The 20,983-nt window shown below is 35.4% G+C and overlaps 1 protein-coding gene across 1 annotated transcript in view; it reads right to left on the bottom strand.

Annotated features, from left to right (window-relative positions):
• LOC133182212 (uncharacterized) overlaps positions 1 to 20,983 on the bottom strand; it is an 87,806-nt gene that overhangs the window by 41,488 nt on the left and 25,335 nt on the right. Inside the window, exons 2-3 of the mRNA XM_061316968.1 lie at positions 11,580 to 11,676; positions 1,651 to 2,117 (exon numbers count right to left, since the gene is read on the bottom strand). Of these exons, the coding sequence (XP_061172952.1) occupies positions 1,651 to 2,117; positions 11,580 to 11,669 (557 nt within the window). The 5' untranslated portion in view covers positions 11,670 to 11,676. The remainder of the gene's footprint in view (positions 1 to 1,650; positions 2,118 to 11,579; positions 11,677 to 20,983) is intronic.

Genomic DNA, 20,983 nt, shown 5'->3' with positions numbered 1-20,983 from the left:
CATATTCTTTTGCTGTTAATTTTGTAGAGGAATTACTTACATAACATTTATACAATCCCCCCTTTTCATTTGTTGTAGTACATGTAGGTTCGAATCTCCCATGTTACAAGTATCTATATCAAAAACAAGATGTTCTCTTTTTTTTGTTTGAACTTTTACCGGTTGTCTTTTTTATTCGTCGATTTATTTATTTATATTTTTTTTTTGTTTGTCAATAATCTCCCGATCCCCCCCCCCCCCCCCCCCCCCACACACACACATCAATGCTTCACCCTTCTCTGGTCTAATTGTGCATATCAATATGATTAACTATGGATTAAAATTTAAATAACCATTTTAAAATGAAGGAATTTTTAAAATAAAGCACTTATAAAGTACGCGTATATGTGCATTTATCTCTGTCTATCTCTCTCTCTCTCTCTGAAAAAAAAATATTTACGTGCATGTAGAATACCTTTTAATAATAAGTCTGATTCAAATGAGTCAAATTTAAGTATTTGCAAATTGCTCAGAAAACAAATACACAGTATTTTTAGTCATGCATAGTATATAGACATCGCTATAAATCGCTGTACCCAACAATGTGTTCAATGTCGCGATTAGATTAATTATGCGATATCAAGAAAAATGCTTATTAATAAACAGAATTATGAATAAATACATGTACTAAATAGTAATAATATTATTTATTACAAATTTCAGCATCAATTTTCAAATATTTTTTTTATTTCACCTGGAAATCCAATTTTATTTCTTGTTCACGAAACGCAGTCGACAAAAATTACTTCCGTGTTTACAACACCGCGACTTTGACGTCGTTTTCTGAGCATTATGACGTCAAAAGATAAGGGCCCTTTTCTCATGACGGCAGTCATATGTGTCTTGGTGTATTCTACTTGTGTGCCAAGTTATATTGAAGTCAGATCAAAACTGTAGGAGGAGTAGCATTTTGAATGTGTTTCCAAAAAATCTCTATTTTTAGTAACCATGGCAACCCTTTCATTGAAATCAAAAACCAATAAACAGAATTATGTATCTTCGTCTACTTTACTTGTGTGCCAAGTTATACTAAAATCAAACCAAAACTGTAGAAAAAGTGTTTTGAAAGTATTTTATAGAAATTTCTATTTTTAGTAACCATGGCAACACCGTTTATTGAAGTCAAAAACCAATAAACAGAATCAAGTATTTTAATGTAGTCTACTTGTGTAATTTTTATGTAAAACTTTGATCGCATATTGTGGCCAACCCTACTCCCAGGGGTCTTGATCATGATGATGAAACTTGAATCTACATTAAATCAAGGTTTCATTTATTCTGGCCCAGTGGTTCTTGAGAAGATTTTTTAATACCCCCACCAAATTTTCAATATTTCTTATTCATCTCCCCTTTGAAGAGGGTATAGCCCTTCATTTGAACAGATTTGAATCCCCTTTATCCAAGGAAACTCTGTGCAAAGTTTGGTTAATATTGGTCCAGAGGTTCTTGAGAAAATGAAAATGTGAAAAGTTAAAAACAACAACAATGGACAAATTTTAAACAAAAAAGCTCCCTTGAGCCTTCAGCTTAAAACCATTTCTGATATTTGATAATTTAACTCAGCATCATCAATGATTAGTAATTAGTAAAACTGACTAGGAAATAACTTACGTGTTATCTCGTAGTACATCACACTTTTCCAATGCCCTTTTGATATTTTCCTTGACCTCTTTTTTTACATTTTCCTTCTCTGTTATTTGTCTTTTTACATGAAAAATTCTTGCATTTTTTCTTATGTCATATGAAAATGTCAAACTTTTTTCAAGTTGTTTCTTGAGAAAGATGGTAATTTTGCTGGGATCAGGAGAAAAACCTGAACATTTCCTAAAATCATCCTTCACATCTTTAATGAATTTTTCCAAGGGTTCTGGGAAATCCTCATAAAAGATATTTATGTACATAAGATCTTTATAGGTCCATTGACTTGGTGAAAAGTTTCCTCTCATAGAACTTGCGAGTCGACTCTTCAAACAGCTTGAATCTGCTTCATCATCATGCTCACTCCATGTACTACTTGATGGTGCACGTTTTTTCCTAGGCTGCAAGGATTCCTTACTAGAGCTTAGTGTTTCATCTTCCTTAAAAAAAACATTGGTAATCAAAGATTACGAAGCTCACCTCAACAAATGTTGTCAGTAAAAGTAATGCAAATCTCACATCAAATTTTCTTTATAGTTAGTGTGCATCCTGACAACAATATTCATGTAAGTTCTGTTTAAGTAGTTATAAAGTTCATTGGGAATTGACCTGTTCCAAAAACCTTAACCTGTTCACTAATCAAGAAAATGTTTTTTGTTTCCTACATCCAAAGCAAGTCTGGCATTGTCCATCCTTAGATGCATCATCCATGCAAGTTGAATCATAACAGGCCATATAATTATAGAGCTACTCCAAAAACTTTAACCTGGTCAGTCATCTGGAAAATGTAGGTCAGATCCAGCATTCAAAGCAAGTCAGGTAGTGACTTTAAAGATTTTTAAAAGATGACACCAAATTTTCACAAATTCTTAATTATCTCCCCTTGAAAGAGGATGTGGCCCTTCATTTGAATAAACTTGCATCCCCTTTACCCAAGTATGCTTTGTGGCAAGTTTGGTTGAAATTGGTGCAGTGGTTCTTGAGAAGAAGTCGAAAATGTGAAAAGTTTACAGACAGACAGACGGACGCCAGATAAAATGTGATCAGAAAAGCTCACTTGAGCTTTCAGCTCAGGTGAGCTAAAAAACTAATGGACCTTTTAAATGATTTGGTATTATATGCTAAGTATACAGGTATTTCTAAAGAGAAACGTTTCATAAAAGTTAATTTCTTTCAAAGTGAGGACAATATCAAGATTAGTTGCAAAAAATTCATTTTACCTGGTTTCACCTATACTGTTAATTGTACATTTATAATTCTTTACAAAATTATGTGACAATGCTAAAGTTTAATCAATTCCAAAAACACTGATGTATAATATATGATACTTTGGTGATATTTAAGTACTTAATTAATTAGCATGTTCTAAATGTAATGGTCAGTCATTTCAAGTCAGTCAAAATGTCTTACCCCCCCCCCCCCACCCCCTCCCCAGGGGGCATGATTTGAAGAACTTGAATATACAACACCTGAGAATGTTTCCATATAAATATGACTAATCATAGCTTTGTTGTTCTTGAGAAGAAAATTTTTTGAGATTTTTCCTATATATTCCTATGTAAAACTTTGATCATCAATTGTGGCCTTACCCTTGGGGTCATGATTTGAACAAACTTGAATCAACAATACCTGAAGATGCTTCCATATAAATATGACTGATCAAGGCTTTGCTGTTCTTGAGAAAAGGATTTTTAAAGATGCTCCCTATGTATTCCTATGTTAAAATTTGATCACCCACTGTGGCCCCACCCTACCCCCGGGGGTCATGATTTGAACAAACTTGAATCTACACTACCTGAGGATGTTTTCATATAAATATGACCAATCATGGCTTTGTTGTTCTTACTAGTTGTTCTTGAGAAGAAAATTTTTAAAGATTATCCCTACGTATTCCTATGAAAAACTTTGATCGCCCACTGTGGCCCCACCCTACCCCCAGGGGTTGTGACTTGAACAATCTTGAATCTACACTACCTGAAGATGCTTCCACGTAAGTTTCCTATTTTCTTACTACCACAGTGGTTCTTGAGAAGAAGATTTTTAAAAGATGCCATAAATTTTTCAGAATTTCACAATTATCTCCCCTTGAAAGAAGGCGTGGCCCTTCATTTGAACAAACTTGAATCCCCTTCACCCAAGGATACTCTGTGCCAAGTTTGGCTGAAATTGGCCCAGTAGTTCTGGAGAAGAAGATGAAACTGTAAAAAGTTTACGACGACTACAACTACAACAACAACGACAGACAACAGACAAAATTTGATCAAAAAAGCTCACTTGAGCCTTTGGATCAGGTGAGCTAAAAAGGGGGGGGGCAGCATCTGAAGAAATATTTACTATAGCAAAATACTATACTCAGAAAAAAAAAGTGGGGGGGGGGGTGTCCCTGCATTCTACAGGACTTCTAAAACTGGAATTGGTCCAATATCTCAAATCATTTACCGGTAGGCTTTACTCTTAACCATATATTATCTTGTTATTTGGGTCTTGACACATAAAACACAATACAGGTCATTGCCCCTGGAGGTCAAACCCTCCTCTACCCCCTTCCAATAAAATGGAAATGGTAAAATATAAATCATTTGAAAGCTTTACCCGAAACCATTTGGAAATACAATATATATATAGCCATATATGCATGTACCGTCTTGTTTGCATTTCTGTGTCATGACACATTTAACAGTATATTGGTCATGATTGACTAAAGGAGATCATCCTTTCCCTCTAAAGCTGGAAATGGTCAAAGTACATCAAAAACGATTAAAAGCAATAACTTTTGTAGCCATTTAATCTAATCCTTACAATAATTTTGTAATTTAATGTTTATTTTGTCAAATCATTGACACATTTAATAATGACAAATTTCACAGACACATTTTTCTTGATTAATGTAAATTTAATACCAACGATCTCCCAAAAGATGACTAGGCTACTGTGTAAAATGTAAGAGGATTCCTGGGAACCAGGGGCTTTTTGCATAAAAAATGTCGTTTTTCGACCCCCATTTGACTTCCTGGGCGAAAAAGAAAATTCCGAAACCTTACTGCACATCTACATGACACCACCAACCATCTCCCAAAAGATGATTAGGCTACTGTGTAAAATGTAAGAGGAGTTCAGGGAACCAGGAGCTTTTTCCATTAAAAACATCATTTTTCAATCCCCATTTGACCCCCAGGGTGAAGAAAAAAAATTCTGAAACCTTACTGCACATCTACATGACACCACCAACCATCTCCCAAAAGATGATTAGGCTACTGTGTAAAATGTAAGAGGAGTTTGAGAAAGAAGAGTGTGACAGACAGACAGACAGACGGACGGACATGAGCAACAACATTATTCCCGAACTTTCTTTAGAAAGTGCGGGTATAAACAGTAGTGCCCCACCCCACAGGAACACCTGACCCTGGGGACATACATTTAACAATTTTGGAAAAGGCACCCTTGCTCATCAAAAATCTTTGATTAATACCAAAGATTAGATTTCAAAGCATCAATTCAATTTCAGTAAATAATCATAGGAGACCCCCCAATGGTACAACTGACCCAAGGGCCATGAAATTCACAGTTATGATAAAGAAGGGTGCCTCTTCCAAAATTGTGAATTCCATGGCCCCAGGGTCAGGGGTTGTGGTGTTAGGATGGGGCTCTATTGATTATATAGAGAAAGTGCAGTAATTCTTTGTAAGTCTTCTCCTTTGCTCCTGGGTATTATGCCAGTTGACACTTTCTGAGGACCCAAGATGCATCAACTGACAAATTTTGACGATTCTAAGCCAATTAGTACCTGAAATATTTAAATATAGTCATATATTTTTGAAAGAAGGTCACCTTGACCTACTTTTCAGTTGCAGTACTCAGAAGACCCAAGATGCATCAAAGTTTGATTCTAAGCCAATTAGTACCCGAAATATTTAATTACAGCCATATTAATTGAAAAAGTAAGTCACAGTGATTAGAATCATCAATTTTTTTCAGTTGATGTATCTTAGGTCTTCGGAGTACATCTACTGAATCTAAGGATACACATAACCAGGCTTGCTGGATCTGACCTACATTTTCCGGATGAGTGAACAGGTTAAAGTTTTTGGAGCAGGTCTCATTTCCAAGTAACTATAAGCCCCATTTTTCAAAATGATTTAGAGGCCTATTTTGAACAATTTAAGGCCTATGATCATCAAACTTTGTCAGTTGATGCATCTTTGGAGTACATCAACTAAAAAGAAGGTCACCTTGACCTACTTTTTTAATTTTATGGTTAATCTTTTTAAAAACATTTAAGGTCATTAATTCGAATATTGAGAGGTTAAGAATCATGAAATCTTGTAAGATGAGGCATCTTGGGCCATAAAACATTAAAGCTATATATTTTTAAAAGTAGGTCAAAGTGACTTACTTTTCAGTCGACTTACTTTGAAGACCCAAGATGCATCAACTGAAAAAGTTTGATGATTCTCAGCCAATTAGTACCCGAAATATTTAATTAAAGCTATATATTTTTAAAAGTAGGTCACAGTGACCTTTTCAGTCGACCTACATTGAGGACCCAAGATAAGCTGCACCCAAAACTTTAACCTGCTCCAAAAACCTTATCCTGGTCATTCCTTTGCTGAAATTGCAGCATCTGACACCTTGACTGGTACAATGAAACACAGTTAGAAGCACCTTCCAAGCCTCTCAGATTAATGTAGGGCATAGAAGTACTTAAAAAGACAAGAGGCCCATGGGCCACAACGCTCACCTGAGTCAATATGGCCCTGCTGTTCTTTGTCAGCAGATTTCTTCTTCTATATATTCATACGTAAAGCTTTGATCAACTGTTCTAGGCATAACCTATCCCCAGTTGCCATGTTTTGAATGAAATTGAATCTAAACTTTCTGAGGATGCTTCTATATTCATATAACTAATCATGGTTTTGCTATTCTTGAAACGGAATTTTAAAGATGTCTGCCATCCTACCCTGGGGGGGAGGAAGGGAGGGGGGTTCAAGATTTGAACAAACTTGAATCTACACTACCTAAGGATGCTTCCATATCAATATGACTAATTATGGCTTTGTTGTTCTTGAGAAGAAGATTTTTTAAGATATTTCTTATAATATATTCTTTTGTTAAACTTTGATCCCCGATTATGGCCCCACCCTACTACTGGAGGATGCCTTGAACAAACTTGAATCTACAATACTTGGGGATGCTTCAATATCAAAATGACTAATCACGGCTTTCCTGTTCTTGAAAAGATTTTTCCTATTTATTCCTATGTAAAACTTTGATCCCCCATTGTGGCCCCACCCTACCCCTGGGGGTCTTGATTTCGACAAATTTGAGTCTACACTATCTAAGGATGATTCCATATCAATATGACTAATTGTGGCTTTGTTGTTCTTGAGAAGAAGATTTTTAAAGAATTTTCCTATATATTCCTATGTAAAACTTTGATCCCCCATTGTGGCCCCACCCTACCCCCGGGGGTCATGATTTGAACAAACTTGAATCTACACTACCTGAGAATGATTTCATATCAATATGACTAATTGTGGCTTTGTTGTTCTTGAGAAGAAGATTTTTAAAGAATTTTCCTATGTATTCCTATGTAAAACTTTGATCTCCTATTGTGGACCCACCCTACCCCCGGGGGTCATGATTTGAACAAACTTAATCTACACTACTCTGAGGATGATTTCATATCAATATGACTAATTGTGGCTTTGTTGTTCTTGAGAAGAAGATTTTTAAAGAATTTTCCTATATATTCCTATGTAAAACTTTGATCCCCCATTGTGGCCCCACCCTACCCCCAGGGGTCATGATTTGGACAAACTTGAATCTACACTACCTGAGGATGATTTCGTATCAATATGACTAATTGTGGCTTTGTTGTTCTTGAGAAGAAGATTTTTAAAGAATTTTCCTATGTATTCCTATGTAAAACTTTGATCCCCCATTGTGGCCCCACCCTACCCCCGGGGGTCATGATTTGAACAAATTTGAATCTACACTATGTAACGAAGGTTTCCCATAAGTTTCAACTTTTCTGGCCCTGTGGTTCTTGAGAAGAAGATTTTTAAAAGAAGACACCAAATTTTCACTTATTCTTAATTATCTCCCCTTGGAAGAGGGCATGGCCCTTCATTTGAACAAACTTGAACCCCCTTCACCCAAGGATGCTTTGTGGCAAGTTTGGTTGAAATTGGCCCAGTGGTTCTGGAGAAGAAGTCGAAAATGTGAAAAGTTTACAGACGGACAGACGGACGGACAGACGGACAGACGGACTACGGACAAAATGTGATCAGAAAAGCTCACTTGAGCTTTCAGCTCAGGTGAGCTAAAAACAGCACCAAAAACTTTAACCTGGGACGCTGATGCCGACGGTATCACATAAGCTCCCCCTAACTCCATTGAGGTGAGCTAAAAAGTAGGTCACCGGGACTTACTTTTGAGTCAACAAAATACAAAGTCCTTAGATGCATCAACTGATCCTACTCCTTATAGTAGGCAAAATATCAACATTTTAATAAAATGTAATTTTTGGTCAACTTTGAAGTGACCTTGAGACCACACCCTTTGTCCCAGGGTGATTCCCCGTGCAAATTTTAATCTACAAGTAAGGTGTAAGTTTGGTGATAATCTGCCCAGTGGTTCTTGAGAAGAAGATTTTTTAGCAAGCAGTACTTTTGGTTTTAATTACCTAATTATCTGCTTTCGCCGTCTATTAGATTGATCAACCCAATATATATTTCTGTAGACAGTCAGTGAAAAACCTGATAAGTAATATTATAATCTTGGAAAAAGCTTACCTGCTTAACCTGATTACATCCTTGAGTATGTTGAGTAGAGAAGGAATTTTTTTAAACAGGTATTTTTATGCCCCCGTAAACAAAGTTTTGGGGGTATATAGTTTTTGCCCTGTTTGTCCGTCTGTCTGTCTGTCCGCAAAAACCTTGCCCATAACTTTTGAGTGGTTGGGGCTATGGCTTTCATATTTCACAGGTGTATTCCTTGTGACAAGACCTTTCTTTGGGTACCTCCAAATTTGACCTCTTGACCTTGGAGTTTGACCTACTTTTACAAAAAAAAAACCACACTTTAACCTTGGCCATAACTTTTAAACAGTTGAAGCTAGGACTTTCATACCTCACATGTGAATTCCTTGTGACAGGACCTTTCAGTGGGTATAAATATTTTTGACCTTTTGACCTTGACCTTAGAGTTTGACCCACTTTTTTAAAAACTTTAACCTTGGGCCATAACTTTTGAAGTTTGACATGCATTTGAGAAAATTCACCCCTCGCCATAAGCTGCCATACGGGGGCATCAGTGTTTCACAAACACATCTTCTTTAAATACAAGAGGCCCAAGGGCCTTAACGGTCACCTGAGTATAATACAACAATTTAGAGGATCCATAGAGTATTAAAATGAAATGAAAGGTGAAGCTTTGTTGCCCATTAGCAAGAAAAATAGGGTGACCAGGATCAACAAAATAATTAGTCTACTATTCATTAACAGTTCATAAATTAGGTTCTAATCTGTTCCCCAATTATCACTATCACCATACAGTATATTACCAAACTATCAGTGCTTTTGTACTATTTTAATTCCTTGTTGTAATCTCTTACATTGGCCTCTCTTGGTCTTTGATGAACATTTAATAAGACAAGTTATTTTTGTCTCATTTTTATTTATCTATTACTTACAAGTCCACATGATCATTAAAACTATGAAAATACTTTTTGTATTATACAATAAAAATTCTTGCATAATTCTCTTATTCTATTAATTTTTCATGTACATTATTTACAATGATTAATTATCAAAAGTAAACGGCAAAGGTGAATAACTCCTCTCAGTAGAATGCAAATTAATTGAGCCCTGGCGAGGACCAGAACACTTGACCAAATGGTCCAGATGTTCAAAAATCTGGTAAAAATACCCTTCCTTATTACAACTTTTACACTTTTTGCGTCTGATATGCCCAAGTGCAGAGAAGATTTTTAAAGAAATAATGCATTTTCACTACAGATTCACTATATTATCAATAGAGCCCCTCCCCCCCCCCCCCTTCACCACCGAGAAACACCAGAGCCTCTCACCCTGGGACCAGAAGTTTCAAGTTTGCTCATCATAAGTAATCACTTTGTTTAACTGCTTAACATTAAGGAGCAGACAGGATCATTTAATAGAATTAATGCATTTTCACTACATTATCAACAGCCCCACCCTTATACCAGCACATCTGACCCAGGGGTCATGCAATTCACTACTCTGGAAGAAGCACTCTTGCTCATCATAACTATATACTTAGCTTCTTTGTTTTTTAACCAGAAGCAGAAAAGAATATTTTCAAAGAAATTTTGATTTTTCACTATATAATCAATAGAGCCCCCCCCCCCCCCTTTTGACAAGGATCCTTGACCCTGGGGCCATGAGATTCACAATTTTAGAAGAGGCATCCTTGCATATCATAACAATGTACTTAGTTTGTTTAAATAGTACCCAGGGGCAGAGAAGAAGATTTTCAAAGAAATAATTCACCTTCACTGTAGGAGCTATATAGCCCCACCCTAGCACAAGAACCCCTGTACCTGGGGCCATGAATTTCACAATTTTGGAAGAGGTGTCCTTGCTTATCATAATAATGTACTTAGTTTGTTTAAATAATACCCAGAAGCAGAGAAGAAGATTTTTAAAGCATTAATGCATTTTCACTATATAATAAATAGAGCCCCGCCCTTACATCAGAACCCCTGACCCAGGGGCCATGAAATTCACAATTTTGGTAGAGTTACTCTTGCTTATCATAACTATGTATTTAATTTGTTTAAATAATACCCAGGAGTAGAGAAGAAGATTTTCAAAGAAATAATGCACTTTCACTATATGATTTATATAGCCCCCCCCCCCCCCCAGCACCAGAACCCCTTACCCTGGGGCTATGAATTTCACAATTTTGGTAGAGTCACTCTTGCTTATCATAACTTTGTATTTAATTTGTTTCAATAATACCAAGGAGTAGAGAAGAAGATTTTTAAAGAAATAATGCACTTTCACTATATGATCTATATACCCCCCGCCCCCAGCACCAGAACCCTTGACCCTGGGGCCATGAATTTCACAATTTTGGTAGAGTCACCCTTGCTGATCATAACTCTGTATCTAATTTGTTTAAATAATACCCAGGAGTAGAGAAGAAGATTTTCAAAGAAATAATGCACATTCACTATATGATCTATATAGCCCCACCCTAGCACCAGAACCCCTGACCCTGGGGCCATGAATTTCACAATTTTGGTAGAGTCACCCTTGCTTATCATAACTATGTATTCAATTTGTTTCAATAATACCAAGGAGTAGAGAAGAAGATTTTCAAAGAAATAATGCACTTTCACTATATGATCTATATAGCCCCGCCCTAGCACCAGAACCCCTGACCCTGGGGCCATGAATTTCACAACTTTGGCAGAGGGCTCAATGCTTATTACAATCATGTCAACAGTTTGACTGCTTGATGTCCAGGAGTAAAGAAGAAGATTTTTAAAGATTGCATTAATTTTGATGGTTTTAGCCCCACCCCTCAGGCCCCAGGGGGGCAGGGACCATGAAATTCACAAATTTTGTTCCCCTTCACACATAGATGCCATATGCAAAAATTGGCTGAAATTGGTTCAGCGGTTTCAGAGAAGAAGCTGAAAATGTTCAAATGTTAACACACGACGCACGACGGACGACGGACGACGACGGACGAAAACGGATAGCAATAGGTCACCTGAGTGACTCAGGTGACCTAATAAAACCTAGCTGCTATGCTTAAATATAACAGATTTAAGACCTTTGTGTAGAAAAAAAATCACTTAAGGTATTAAGCTTTTGTTTAAGGTGAAATTACAACAAACGTATTATTCTTACCGAACTTGAACCATTTTCCTCTTCAAGATCGCTTGCTGTTCTTTTCCCAGATCTCTCAGCCTCAATGGGCTCAGGTAACTTAAAGGACATATTTTATCTACGAAATTAAATAAAAAATCTTATTAAATACTCGATCAAATTACCTCTTCAATTTTCTCTTCCACATTAGAAAAAGTATGTTGCTACAATGAGACATAAAACATGTGGACAGCTATCAATGTCATTACAAATATTGATGAAGATTTTACACCTTTTAAGGCATAAATAAAAAAAAATTTGCTAGATTCTCATCCAAATTTCGATAAAAATTGTTGTTGGGAGGTGGATTTTTATTTTATTTTTTACATCTTTTTTATTGTAAATTAAAAAAAAATCTGTTGATCTCATCAGTCTGTGCAGATTTATCACTCCATTATGCCCATGTTAAACCCATTGCAGAGTTCCACTTTAAAGTATTATATATATATATATATATATATATATATATATATATATATATATATATATATATATACTATTATATAAAGCACTAAAAATGACCAACGACACGAACAATAATAATTGTCCCTCTGGTAACCACATACCATCCTGTCCTTAAGAACCTCAGCGGTATCCTTCAAAAGAATCTGCCATTTCTCCACTCAAATAAACGAATGGCAGAGGTCTTTAAGGAGCCCCCATTGGCTGCATACAGACGCCCGAGGAACCTAAAGGACATGGTAGTAAGAACCAGATTGGACAATCCATCACCTAAAGGGGGCTTTAAAACTTGCTCTGATAGAAGATGTCTTCTCTGTAAGCACAGCTCTGACACAGACAGCTTTAACAGCCCCGTTACAGGCCTCAGCTACAAAATACTAGGGAATTTGTGCTGTCAAACAAACAACTGCATTTATCTCATCAGTTGCAAAGTTTGCTCCAAACAGTATGTTGGTGAAACAGGAGATCTCCACAGGAGAGTCAATAATCACCGTTCTACCATTAGGACCAAAAAACTCAATGAACCCGTTGGGGAACATTTCAACCTTGATGGTCACAAATGGGAAGACATGACAGTAGTGGTTATTGACCATAATCCAAGATGGACAGACACTCAGGGAAAAGGCAAGGAAAAGTTCTGGATGCACAGGTTGAAGTCATTCCACCCTAATGGTATTAACAAACTTAATGACTTCACCAGGATGAACGTAAACTATACCCAATCCCAGATTGTAACAAACAAGTTCATTCTCTCTATATAGTGTAAACTTGACCGTTAATTCACATTAGCAATTCTGGAACAACCTACCCAAATATTTACAGCTTACATTTTTGTTTATTTCTTTTATCCGATTTTCAAATTTATAATGTATCCAAATTCATATTTTAAAATTGCCCTTCTATATTATATTTCTTTAATTTCTTTTTATCATGTATAGTTACGCTATTTTTGAAAGAATAAGACAATGTATGATTTACTGCTTGGTCGTAATTAATTACCGATAATTAATTCCTTCAATTATGTAAATCACACTTCACCAGAGTACACATGAGAGACCGAACGCAATTCATAGCGCTCCGGATTTCTTTGTTCACAACTGTTTATAAACTTCAAATTAAACATGTTACACTGTAAATATTTAGTGTTTGGTAGTTTAGTAGTAGTGCTAGTTGTTTTTGTTTCTCTATTTCCTTTGTTTTTATGACTTCTTAACTTTTTTCTTTGTCCTGAGGAAGGGACAGGTTGTCCCGAAAATTTGACAATTATTATTGTTCGTGTCGTTGGTCATTTTTAGTGCTTTATATACATTTCCATCCGTGACCTTGTATCTACTTAGTAGATCCGACACTTAGAATATACAGTGTTGTTGGTTTTCAGTGCTTTTATATATATATATATATATATATATATATATATATATATATATATATATATATATATATCTTACACAGTTATTGACTGGGTATGAGGGCAACATATGATTTGTTGGAGCTGAAGGTGAAAATGTTGCCCGAGGCCGCAGGCCAAGGGCAACATTTTCACCTTCAGCTCCAACAAATCATATGTTGCCAAATCCCAGACGATGAGTCTATAACTGTTTTGTTATACCCTTCACTTCAGATAGAACAAATAAATTAAAACATTTGAATAGATCTAATCAATATATAATCAATTACTTTCTTTGAAAAATTTTGGCTTAATCAATAAAACAATAGGAGAGAATGAAAAAATAAAGAATAAAATTATTATATCATAAAAATTGTTTATCACAAAACATATTCTTTCGTATAGAAAACGACAACTCTTTCAGCTCTAAACTTCGGCTATTTCCGTGTTGCCGATATTGAACGATGATTTTACTTGTGACGTAGCTGTGACGTTGCGATCTAACAATTCTTATGTTGGACTGGCAGGCCGGTCAACAATAAAATTGTTAGACCAATGCAATTAACATTTCATTTGTTGGACTTTCTATTAGTAATAAATATATAGAAAGATATTTATATGGATATAACATACATACATATATATATATATATATATATATATATATATATATATATATATATATATATATATATATATATATCCAACTTCCATATTTTGTATTGATCATGTGGTAATCTTGTCTTTTTTACATTGTGGTAATTATTTCATTTACAAGAGGCCCATCACCTCAGTAACTTTGAAAGATGAAATGAATTTTCATTGAGTTATCTATAACCAAAATAAAGTATGTTTCATTAAGCTCTTCCATTTCCAACGGAAGACCTTCTACTGATTCTGATGATTAAGATTATTAAGGTCTTCCGTCCCAACGGAAGACCTTCTACTGATTCTGATGGTTAAGATTATTATTCTTTTTTTTTCTTCTCCTTTCTAGACACCAACTTTTAGACCTCATATCTCGTTCATTTCTCAACGGATTTTGCTCAAATTTTCAGAACTTATAGACGTTACAAAACTCTATCAGAATGCTGTCATACATTTAAAAAGTCCCCTTCAGCTTTGGAATTATTTCCCTTTGAATGAAAATTCAGGGGATTTCATTTCCAGACAAAGGCTCGGAGACTAAAAAAGCTAGAGCAGAAATACTACTAAATTTGAATAATAGAAGCATTGAAGTTGTGCACATCTATTTTTGTTTTTCGATTTCTGCATTCAAAATGGCGCTAGTTAGGGGTCAAAAATTAGAATGCCTAAAAGCGCGAAAATTTACACATATTTTCCTATGTATCTTATGTATCTTTTAAACTAAAAATATTTTGTTAAGATATGTTGAATAAAAGTTGTGCACAATTTTAAGGTCTTTCATTGGGCACCATCAAAAAGGGGCTGGTCCCTTAAATAAGGGATCTAGGGTCCTTGAAAGTTTTCATTTTGTAACTCAAAAATGGTGAATATTTTGATATAGCTGTCACTTAAAAGTTGTTCTTTAACATATTATTGATCTCATGAACTTATTTTGTTCGAGTCTTGTTTAACAGATGAGCTAGAAGCTTGACCCATATACAGGTAACTAGTTTCATTAGACAAGTGAAGGTGAAATCTTTTGCCCTGTTCACACGGAGAGTTTAATTTGCAGTAAATTAATGCGAAGCAAAATATTGCAAATTAAACTAATGCAAATTAAATTGCGTTCACACGACAGCTGATGCGAATTAAACTATTGCGAATTAAATTTTTATTTCTATAATAAGGCTATTCAGTAAGGCTATTATGACGTCATTTTTGAATCACGTCACATTGTGCCTAGCAGATACATTTGACCACTGATTTGACATAATGTCATAGTGTCTGTACACATTTTAGTGATTAACATAGTTTTCCTTTGATTTACACTCTAAAATAGCACAAGTACCTATATCTGACCACCGACATGTGACCTGTGACTTAATTCTGCCCTTACGCATGCGTCAAAATTTAATTCCAATTAGCTTCGCTTAGCGTTCACACGGAGCTAATGCGAAGTAATTTAATGCGCAGTAAATTAATTCAAATTAAACTAATTTGCATTAAATTCTCCGTGTGAATGCGGTTCAAATTTAATTCGCAGTAACTTTGTTTAATTCGAATTAAACTCTCCGTGTGAACAGGGCATTTATGCGCATAACTGAAATAAACTTGCTATAAATGATAAACCTATCCAAAATAAATACTAATATTACTTTGAAATAAGTTTTTACGTGTTCCGTTGCATTCATTCTAAATTATTGAGTCACACATTTTCAATACGTCTCGGGTTTGTTTTTATTTATAATTACGTAACCAGCCATCCCCCGATCACGCGTGACCTAGATCCAGTGATCAGTGGCCATACACTAAACAGGCATTGCCGTTCTAACTCTTTTTTGCAAACTCAACGATGCACAGATAATTGTGTTTTTTAATCATATCGGATCTTTCAAATTATCTCATCTTATCTATGTTGGTCAAGTTGGTTTACTTATTAAATTATTGTTGCGGAAATCACAAGAGATCCAATGCGTGTGAACCAGCGACCTGCGTTCGTAAACAAAACATCTTTTCATCGTTTCGTGTTGAAACATACACTAAATTAAATTTTTAAAAAGTTAGCATTAAATAAATCAGTCTTTAACTGCATTTAACTGCATTTCACATACATCCCAGGTTTTGTGTTTGTTTACAATTACATGTATGTAACCTTTCTCTTGATAGCATATGGCCGAGGAAGCAGCTATTAGTGCTCAAACACAAAACATTGTCGTTCTATATTCATTTTGCTAACACAATGATTTATGGAAAATTATTTTTTAAATCATATCGGATCATTCAATTAAATCATTTAATCTTAATTTGATTTAATTTAAATCCAAAACATTTTATTAAGGGTGAATAAAGGTCCACAATTTCATGAATCCTAATCTTAAAATTGCATACATGTACATGTATTTAATAAACGATTTATTTCTCAGTTATGTGTTATTGTGTGTTTAATTTCAGAGATTAATTGCGTGTGTTTAATTCTGCAGATAATTCTAACTTGACACACAAGGTTTGTAGACAAAGAATTCAAAAGAGATATATTTTGAAAACAAGATGCATTGCTTAACACTCTTACATATGTTTTCATTTTAAAATGGTATCTTTATGATTACACCAGCTCTGAACATGCTATGTGAAAAACTCTGTCGACTACGGTTTTGTAACTCCAGCATATGGCAAGTACGTGTGCTTTTAATAAACACCCAATTTTCCATTAACGCCCACAAAATCTACCTAGCTTAAGATAATATACTGCCCGTCAATCATACAAAATAAAACAATAGCTGCTGATTTGATTGACAGGCCAGCAACCTGACCAGATAGTCTGAGTTTGCATGCTTTGAAAGCAATTACATGTACCTGGTCATGCATCAAAGCTTTCATGTATCGCTTGGAAAGTCGCTTTGTATACACTCTGGTAAAAAAAAAAACACTTACATATTGCCCCTTTTCGCCTTCAATGTCAACCTGTTTATAGAGAAGAGATCAAAATTTTTCAATAAAATATTTCATATTATATGTAATTTGATTTGCATGTATAGGTATCTGAAAGGCTATATTGTGCTGATTTTTTTTAAAATTATACATGTTTTCTGTTATACATATTTTTTTAGCATACCATAAAATATCGGCAACACTATAAGCTTAATTATTTCTAATGTCCAGAACTGTGTCAGAACTGTGACAGAAATATCATGCACATAAGAATTATGTTAACTTTTTATAATTTAATTCCACCTGCACACACGGTACAAAAGAACAAGAGGCCCAAGGGCCTTGAATCGCTCTTCTGATAAACTGTACAACCTATCACTTCTATTTGAAACCTCTAAGTATTCTGTATATTTAGATAAAGCCTTGAAATTCCAAAGGTAGGTCATCATGACCTATATTTTAGATAAAACACTATTGAGAACCCAGGATAATTTTAAGCCAATTAGTACCTGAGAGTAGGTCATGGTGACCTACTTATCACTTGTCATTCTCTGGATCCAAGGGACCAAAGATGCATCAACTAAGTTTGATGATTCTAAGCCAATTAATACCTAAAATATTTTTAAACTTATAACCTTAAAATTTTAAAGTAGGTCACAGTGACCTACTTTCAGATGATATACTTTGAGGACCCAAGATGCATCAACTGACAAAGTTTGATGATTCTAAGCCTTGATAAGTACCTGATATACTTAAATAAAGCCATAAAATTTCGAAAATAGGTCACACTGACCTCCATATCAGTCAACTAACTCTGTGAACCCAAGATGCATCAACTGACAAAGTCTGATGATTCTAAGCCTATAAGTACCCGAAATATTCAATTATAGTCATATAAATTGAAAAGTAGGTCATGGTGACCTACTTTTCAGTCTACTTACTCTGAAGACCTAAGATGCATCAACTGACAAAGCTTGATGATTCTAAGCCAATTAGAACCCGAAACATTTAATTACAGTCATATAATTTGAAAAGTAGGTAACAGTAACCTACTTTTCAGTCGACCTACTCTGAGAACCCAAGATGCATCAACTGACAAATTTTGATGATTCTAAACCAAATAGTACATGAAAGTATTAAATACAGCCATAAAATTTTGAAAGTAGGTCAGGGTGATCTACTTTTCAGTTGTTTTACTTCGAGGACCCAAGATGCATCAACTGACAAAGTTTGATGATTCTAAGCCAATTAGTACCCAAAATATTTAATTAAAGCCATAATTTTTTAAAAAGTACTTTTCAGTTGTTGTACTTCCAGGACCCAATATGCATCAACTGACAAAGTTTGATGATTCTAAGACAATTAGTACCCAAAATATTTCATTAAAGCCATAAATTTTCTAAAGTAGGTCACGGTGACCTACTTTTCAGTCAACCTACTCCAAAGACCCAAGATGCATCAACTGATAAAGTTTGATGATTCTAAGCCAATTAGTACCCGAAATATTTAATTATAGTCATATAAATTGAAAAGTAGGTCACGGTGCATTATTTTCAGTTGACGTTTTTCGAGGACCCAAGATGCATCAAATTGCTAAGTTTTATGATCATAGGCCTTAAAATATCCAATTTATGCCTCTAAAGTGTTTGAAATCGAATGCCTGCAAAGTTCAAAAAGTAGGTCACAGTGACCTACTTTTTAATAAATATGTTTTATGGCCCCAAGATGCATCATCTTACAAGATTTAACGATTCTAAACCTCTCAGTATTCAAATTAATGACTTTAAATGTTTTGAAAAAGATTCTCCATAAAATTCAAAAAATAGGTCAAGGTGACCTACTTTTTAGTCAACATACTTTGAGGACCCAAAATACATCAACTGACAAAGTTTGATGATCATAGGCCTTAAATTGTTTAAAATATGCCTCTAAATCATTTCAAAAAAGAATGGCCGCAAAATTTAACAAGAGGCCCAAGGGCCACATGGCTCACCTGAGCACTGTGGCTAGGAAAAAAGGAAAAATCAGTTTAGTATTGAAAAGCTTAAATGCATAAGTGGTCCCAACCTACCCCTAAAAAGGGAGGGGGGGGGGGAGGGTCATGATTTGAACAAACTTGAATCTACACTATCTGAGGATGCTTCCATATAAATATGACAAACCATGGCTTTGCTGTTCTTGAGATTTTTAAAGATTTTTCCTATATATTCCTATGTAAAACTTTGATCGTTCATTGTGGCCCCACCCTACCCCCGGGAGTCATGATTTGAACAAACTTGAATCTACAGCACCTGAGGATGCTTCCACATAAATATGACCAATCATAGCTTTGCTGTTCTTGAGAAGAAGATTTTTGAAGATTTTTCCTATATATTCCTATGTAAAAACTTTGATCGTCCAATGTGGCCCCACCCTACCCCTAAAAAGGGAGTGGGGGGGGGGGGGGTCATGATTTGAACAAACTTGAATCTACACCACCTGAGGATGCTTCCACATAAATATGACCAATCATAGCTTTACTGTTCTTGAGATTTTTAAAGATTTTTCCTATATATTTCTATGTAAAACTTTGATCGTTCATTGTGGCCCCACCCTACCCCCAGGGGTCATGATTTGAACAAACTTGAATCTACACCACCTGAGGATGCTTCCACATAAATATGACCAATCATAGCTTTGCTGTTCTTGAGAAGAAGATTTTTGAAGATTTTTCCTATATATTCCTATGTAAAACTTTGATCGTTCATTGTGGCCCCACCCTACCCCCGGGGGTCATAATTTGAACAAACTTGAATCTACAGCACCTGAGGATGCTTCCACATAAATATGACCAATCATAGATTTGCTGTTCTTGAGAAGAAGATTTTTGAAGATTTTTCCTATGTACACCTATGTTAAACATTGATCGTCCATTGTGGCCCCACCCTACCCCAGGGGGTCATGATTTGAACAAACTTGAATCTACACCACCTGAAGATGCTTCCATATAAATATGACCAATCATAGCTTTGCTGTTCTTGGGAAGAAGATTTTTGAAGTTTTTTCTATATATTCCTATGTAAAACTTTGATCGTCCAATGTGGCCCCACCCTACCCCCAGGAGTCATGATTTGTACAAACTTGAATATACACCACCTGAGGATGCTTCCAAATAAATATGACCAATCATAGCTTTGCTGTTCTTGAGAAGAAGATTTTTGAAGATTTTTCTTATATATTCCTATGTAAAACTTTGATCGTCCATTGTGGCCCCACTCTATCCCCGGGGGTCATGATTTGAACAAACTTGAATCTACACTACCTGACAATAATTCCACATGAGTTTCATCTTTCCTGGCCCACTGGTTCTTTAGAAGAAGATTTTTCAATAATGCCATTAATTTTTTGCTATTTCGTAATTATCTCCTCTTGGAGGAGGGCGTGGCCCTTCATTTGAACAAACTTGAAACCCCTTCACCCAAGGATACTTTGTGCCAAGTTTGATTGAAATTGCCAACGACGACAGACAACGGACAAATTTTGATCAGAAAAGCTCACTTGAGCCTTCGGCTCAGGTGAGCTAAAAAGTAGGTCACCATGACCTACTTTTGAGTCAACATGATATGAGATCCTTAGATGCATCAACTGACAAGATTTGATGATCCTAATCCTTAAAGTAAGCAAAATATCAACATTTTAATAAAATGTAATTTTTGGTTAACTTTGAAGTGACCTTGAGACCACGCCCTTTGCCCCAGGGTGATGCCTTGAACAAATTTTATTTTTCAACATATCCTAATCCTTTTGTGCAAGTTTGGTGATAATCTGCCCAGTGGTTCTTGAGAAGATTTTTTAGCAACCAGTACTTTTGTTTCTATTTTCCTATTTATCTCCCCTTGTTTAAGGGTCACAACCCTTGTTTTAGTATAAACCGGAGCCCATGGGCCAAGGATACCCTGTCACAAATTTGACAATAATTGGCCAAGGGGTTCTTCAGTTATGG

The sequence above is a fragment of the Saccostrea echinata genome, unplaced genomic scaffold (assembly GCF_033153115.1).
Source record: "Saccostrea echinata isolate AGI-Se365-2 ecotype Australia unplaced genomic scaffold, CSIRO_AGI_Sech_v1 ptg000009l, whole genome shotgun sequence".
NCBI lineage: Eukaryota > Metazoa > Mollusca > Bivalvia > Ostreida > Ostreidae > Saccostrea > Saccostrea echinata.
Note: the sequence above shows the minus strand (reverse complement) of the source record. Positions and strands in the feature narration are given on the sequence as shown.